The sequence below is a fragment of the Arvicola amphibius genome, chromosome 2, assembly GCF_903992535.2.
Source record: "Arvicola amphibius chromosome 2, mArvAmp1.2, whole genome shotgun sequence".
NCBI lineage: Eukaryota > Metazoa > Chordata > Mammalia > Rodentia > Cricetidae > Arvicola > Arvicola amphibius.
The window spans coordinates 181189687-181196169 of NC_052048.2; the positions used below are offsets into that span (position 1 = coordinate 181189687).

Below are 6483 nucleotides of genomic sequence, written 5' to 3' on the forward strand. Positions count from 1 at the left end.
CTGAGCGATCTCAGATTGATATTCTAGTGTCTACATGTGCCAAACGAACCCTCAATCATCCATATAGGCAGAGATCTCTGCACCCAAACGGGCACTCGTGGTTGAGTACCAAACTGTTTCTGAAAGTTGGAGATCTTCATTTATATATTATTCTTTTAAGAGGCACACTATGCCTGTAACTACTAGAACTGATGGGTTTTTTTTTTGTCCGAATGAAAACAAAATGACATTTCTAGTAGTGTTTGAATATAAGTATCCACCAGTAGCAAGGCTGTTTATGACTGAAGGCTAATAGCATCCTGTTGAGTTCCCTGTGCTTCTCTGTCACCACTGCCCAAACAATGGTCATTGTTTGGGGGGTCATTGCTCAGCGTCTCCTTTCCATATAGGCCATACATCCCAGAAGTATGAGGACCATGGTGTCTTTATTAATCCATGAATTTCTGGTCCTGGGTATCAACTGTTTTCCTTCGTGCCTGTCACATAGCAAGAGCATCATAAAAATTATAGACTGTGACACCTATTGTTCTGTTAATGACTATGTATAAAAAGGTTTAGGTTTAGGTTATTACTCAAAATAACCAGATAGTGGGATAGTTACATATCTCCTGATATTTTCTCATTAATGTCAGGGGTTTCAATGTTCTGAATTCTCCTTTCTATGTGACCTTTTAGAATATTTGAGTAATGACCATGTCTTGTCCTTTTGGCTGAAATCAGGTGTAGAATGTTTGAGTAATGAAGTGGAGAAAGTCCCAGGTTTTATAAAATTGCTAAGATCAATAACCAAATCTCAAAAACAGCATTCAAAAATGCTCTTTAGTAAGCTAAGAATGCAAAGACCCAGGAAACTGAACCTTACAAGCCATTTGAAGTTTTCTCTATGTTGCCTCTTTTGTCCGTGATACGTGTTGGGAATCTTTACTCAGTATAGATGAAATTAAATTTTTGTCTATTTGCTATAACATCAAAGAAAGTAAATTAATTTTCCCCACATTAGGTTATCTTTGAGTAGTTCAATTCAAACACAAGGCTGTGAGATATATAGTGCTGCTGGGGGGTTGGACAGGTAGCTAGAAGATACTGCCCACCCCCCGCATCCAAAGCCATGGCCTCTGTAAGTACTGAGCAGCAGGTAGCATGCATCTCCTTTACACCCATGATCAGGGGATCTAAACAGTTTTAAATACGAACTCCACATGGACCATCACAGCAGGTGGATGTTGGGAACTTAGATGCATTTCAGTGGAATGTGGTTGCTGTGTACACAGCATCTCTAGCAAGGCCGAGGTGAATGCAGCAGGTTTATGCCTGGTTAATGATTATTTTTCTTGCAAGGCAATCTAAGGGAGCAGGTATATCAATCTGACACATTTGAATAGATGAAAAATAATATTTTATAACTAGTATTTAATTCAGAATATAATATTAGAATTTTCAGAAATGTTTTACTTGGGGACTATTTCAAAGAATTCGATTATAACTGAAATAGGGAAATATGTATTTTAATTTTTCTAGCAATTGGTATATTGCTATTTGGTTAGGCCTAAATGGACTAGAGTTATAATGGAGTGCACATGATTTGCAAGAGAGGTAATTTGCCAGTATCAATGCTTTAATGGATAAGGACTGTTTCCAACAATATCTGTGTGTTTCACCTTCAAGTTAGGCTGCAAAGATGCAACCATCTAGGGCAAGTTCCTAAGTGAGTGATTCCAAGTGGATTCTATTGACATTTGTAGTTCTGTGGGTGCAGTGGTCAGTATTTAGATTTTGCACGTGTGTATACTCAATGGCGCTATAGAATTATTTCTGCTTTCAGGGGTCCAGTACCAATACCTACCGGCAGTGGCCTACAGTATTTTACAACATTAGAGGACATACAGAAAAGTTTTGAGCTCAGTGAAGATCATGATAAAACTCCCTTTGGACCATACCCTGAAATAAGGTTAGTTGGGTTGAAACAGTTATTTTCTGCAGGTTATTTTTTTTTTTTTAATTGCGGTTTTCATCTGTAAGCTTCAGAGAAATTCTGAAACGGTGCTGCAGGTTCACCTGTCACCGTGATGCGTGAGGAGCAGACCTGCAGCGAGACATGGCGTGGTGGGAACTTAACTTCCTTGCAGTTTGAGGGAGGGACACAGCAAAGCAGAGCAGGTGGAGATGCTGCATCCAGCAGCAGATAAAACAAGAACCCGGCAGTGCTGCAAGTGTCCCTTCTGGTAGAGCAGAGGGGGACAGCCTCGTCCTGCTGTGACTTAGCGCTGACCCTTGTCCCTGTTCACCGCCTCTCGGTTCTCTCAGTTTCTAATTCCAAGGTCATCCAGTAGCTTTTTAATAACATCCTCTTTAATATGGAAGTGAGCCAGCTTGGTGCCTGTCATTTGCAACTAATGTCTCTAACTAAGGCGTCATCGACGGATGGTTGACATTTAAAAGGCCATTTCAAGGTCCTAATGTTCTGATATTTCAAAAGGCGGTACAAATGCTGCATACAACAGGTTGCTTAAAATTTTATTTCGAGAGGGCTGGGGAGATGACCTAGTGAGTTAAGTGCTTGCCACACAAGCATGAGGACCTGAATTTGGACACCAGCCCCCAAAACTGGGCACAGCAGTACACATCTGTAATCCCACAGCTCAGAAGACACAGACAAAGGATCCCTGGGCTTTGTGGGCCAGACAGTCTTGCTGAATAAATTTGGCGAGAGACCCTGTCTAAAATAAAGGTGAAGAATCTTGAAAAAGACATCCAGCGGCGACATCAGCCTCTGACCCCCACATGCACACACATCAGCACACAGACACATAGACATAGATGCAGACACGCAAGCATGTGTGCGCGAACACACACACACACATTTTTTAAAAGAAATTTAAATGCCATTAGGGGCTGGCAAGGTGGCTTAGCAGGAAAAGCACTTGTGCAAGCCCAATGACCTGAGTTTGAGCCTCAGAATCCATGGAAAGATGAAATGTGAAGAATGTACACACACATATGTGTGTACACACACATATGTGCTCTCTCTCACACGCACCGAGAAAGTGAATTTGAAGGTTACTAAAATGTTGTTGGAGATCTGAAAAATATCGACGAGGAGGCAAAAACTGTTGTGATTACTTATGCACATTTAAGATTAATAAAAAGTTCGCATAACGTGAGTTGAAAAAAACACCAGAGACCTTAACCAATAAGAGAGCAGAAGTTACACCGTGTTTACAGAGGGCTAATAAATACATAAGAGGAATACTGTTCAATCTTGCTTGTAATTGGAAAGCAGTTTCAAGTAATGGAGCACTCCCTGCTTGGTGAGTTAACAAAGCCTCTTACTAATTATTTTTTAAGGCAGAGCAAAGAAAGATGCTGTGAGAGGGTCTGGATTTTGTTGGGGGGAAATCCACAGCGTTTTGGAAATCAGCTTGAAACTGTCTTAGTTTGCCTCTTTGTTCCTGTGGTAGTAACACACGGACATGGAGCAACTTGGGAAGGAAAGGGCTTATTTCAGCCTCCACATCCAGGTGACAGTCTGTGGCTGAAGGAAGTCAGGGCAGGAACCTGGACACAGAAGTAGAAGCCATAGAGGGGTACGGCTTACAGGCTTGCTACCCATGGCTGGCTCAGCTTGCTTTTTTATACAACCTAGGACCACCAACCCAAGGAAGGCCCTCGCCTTGGCCCACAGGAGCTTCCCACATCAATCAAATACCCCCATAGACATGCCCCATACCAATCTGATGGAGACAAATTGTGGCTCCCTCTTCATGGGTGACTCCAGTTTGTGGCAAACTGACCAGTACAGATACTTAGATCAGAAGTCTGAAAATTGTGTTTACTATGGGGCCACTTTTCTTACTAGTGGGAATTGATAATGTCTTGGTCTACTGAGGCTGCCATAGCAAAACAGTATGGATCGATGTTATATAAAAACATAATAAATGTATTTCTCATACCCACATACCCATATGGACATACATGCATGTGTACAGACCACACACATACTCATATGAATACGAAAACCACACTTGTTTCTGAACTCCTAGCCGTAAGATCTATGCTTGCTCATCTTGCTTTCTACACCACAGTTAGGGTCATGCTTTTCTCTTTATGTCCTGCACTGGGTTTGCACAACGGATAAGGAGGTTTTGCTGTTGCATGCAGTATTTAGCCAGGTCACCTGCTGCAGACACTGTTTAGAAGGAGGTCAGTGGAGGGACATTTGTAAACTACTGACCTTACTTGACAAAAGTAACCCATAAAGCCATGGGTGTAAATTCTATGACCATTAGGAGTTTTGAGTCTCAAGACCATTTTCATTTTTCTTGTTTTCTGTAGCAAGGATCCCCATAGTTCTATGAAGTATTCTCAATTATTTCATACTTGTCCGTGGGCCAAAGAAATTCCCTATGTCCAGCTCCCAGAGGGAGGGGCTTCTTCGCGCCCAGGATCAGCATCAAGTGACGAAGTGGATGGGGCCTTGAAAGGTACGCATTGTTCTATGCGAGGCCTGTACTTACTGCCATAGTCAGGCTTCCCCCTCTTCTGCCCCTTCCCAGTGATCAGAGAGTCAATGACTGTGTCAAGTCAGAGGTGCCCCACTGTTAGATATGGGGGACAGAGCTCTGAATGGTTGGTCACTTAGCAACTCAGAGTAGAAGCAACGATGATGGTTACTGGGGTCTAGGCCACAAGCTCTGCGGGGGGAGGGGGGCCCTCTGAGGAGACTCCATCTAGTAAAAGTGAAGGGAGGCACAGAGGGTTTCAAATCGCTGTCCAGACTCCTGAGGAGGAGGGGTGGACTGGCGGAATTCTGACAGGTTTAGTGTTGAAGGATCTGGCCCAGTCCTCCCCTTAACTCTCTTTCTTACTCTGGAGCACACGTGTGAATGTTTGTGTCTGTGCAGAGACAGAATGGCTGCTGCCCTTTCCCCCAAAGGCTGTGTGGCCGTGTTCACGAGCACCATGGAGAAACTGAAGGGCTACAGGTCAAAACGGGAAGGCCCCAAAGTCAGGATGGAAGGGGGCACTTTCCGAGTCACTGGTAGAGGGATGCTTTAGTTGGCAGAATTCCCCAGAACCTGGAGGATAGGAAAAAAGGAACCATGCCCAGCCCCAGGAACAGGAAGAGAATGCTCTGCCCAAACCCCTGCTCATGAGTCACTAGAGGATCTCGAAAGAAGCTAGAGGTCATAGTTTGCCCCAGCCGTGAGGACACAGTGGGTGGTGTTACCTAAGGGAAGGAAAGACTAAGGCAAGAGCCTGCCAGATAGAAGTAGACATCATCTCTGAGTCCACAGGAAGGAGAGAAAAGACCAGGTCAATTGGCCATTCTCTCTTCTCCCTCTCGCTGCTATTTCTCTCCTGTCTCTTTCCCAAATCTATGACTCTGGTTTGGTTTCATCATGCATTTAGTTTATCCAGAGTCATTTGTGTGATCAGTGGATGCGAACTACCCACTGGAGCCTGGGAGCAGGGACAGGGGCAGGGGAGCTCACCAGTGGGTCCTCAATTGAAGGCAGTGACTCTCCCCTTTCCCTGGTTCTGTAAGTAGGAAATAGTTCTAAATAAATATGGAAAGAATTAAAATAAAAAATAAACAACTGTGGTAGATCCCTTGGATCCCTTGTTTCACATGCGTGATGCTCCTCCTCCCAAAAGCTTCTGGTCAATGGGCAAGTCTACACAAGTTAATCCTGTCCAACTGTGTGCATGAGACGTCGGGCCTCCTACCCAATCTTAGGATGGTATTTGTCGCTGATCTTTTGTAGGTAAGGAATTCTAAACTTAATTACTTGGTGTACCAAGGGACTGACAGCATGCACGATCTTTTCTCTTGATGTTTTCCAGTTCTGCAGATACCATCCTCTCTACAGGAAAAACAACCTGCTCTGTTCACAAGATACTCTGCAGTTCCAATAACTATCCCAGGTTCCAACATCAAACCTACCCTTCCTCCAATCCCATACGGCCGCAGATAGACCGACGCTGTGAGCTCGGATCTCCGCACATAAACCGGCACCATTGGCATCTGATCTAAACATGAACGGTGGAAACCTTGTTCTAACGAAGTTCAGTCCTTCCATCTTATACAGCCATGGCTCTCAGCTGTTTCTCGTGCAACCAACTCATGACCAAAAAAAAAAAGATTCTAAATCTCTCAATCAATTAATATTGTGATTCTCTGAAAAGCATACTTTATTTATTTTTTGTTTGCAATATTAGCTGTTCTTAACTTTTGAAAATGTCATTTGAAGTTTTCTTTTCCCACAACTGATTTTCCCAGCTGCTTCCTGTTCTGAGATATAAGATACCAAAATCTCCCAACATATCTCATTTTATGCACAGTGTGACCTTTGGGTATATTCAACTGGGACTGTATAATTCATATTTTCAGCACTATGACGATGTACTCAAAATATTAAGGTTTTTAAATTCTAATTATGAAAACACGATAGAGCACTATTTAACATGTAGTCAACATGGTAT

At 43.1% G+C, this 6483-nt stretch overlaps 1 protein-coding gene across 1 annotated transcript in view; it reads left to right on the forward strand.

Annotated features, from left to right (window-relative positions):
• Nucleotides 1-6056, forward strand: part of Lrguk (leucine rich repeats and guanylate kinase domain containing) — a 111903-nt gene extending 105847 nt beyond the window's left edge. The window contains exons 18-20 of the mRNA XM_038319817.1: nucleotides 1823-1948; nucleotides 4333-4481; nucleotides 5845-6056. Coding sequence (XP_038175745.1) covers nucleotides 1823-1948; nucleotides 4333-4481; nucleotides 5845-5975 — 406 coding nt within the window. The 3' untranslated portion in view covers nucleotides 5976-6056. The remainder of the gene's footprint in view (nucleotides 1-1822; nucleotides 1949-4332; nucleotides 4482-5844) is intronic.
• Nucleotides 6057-6483: the final 427 nt, after the last annotated feature.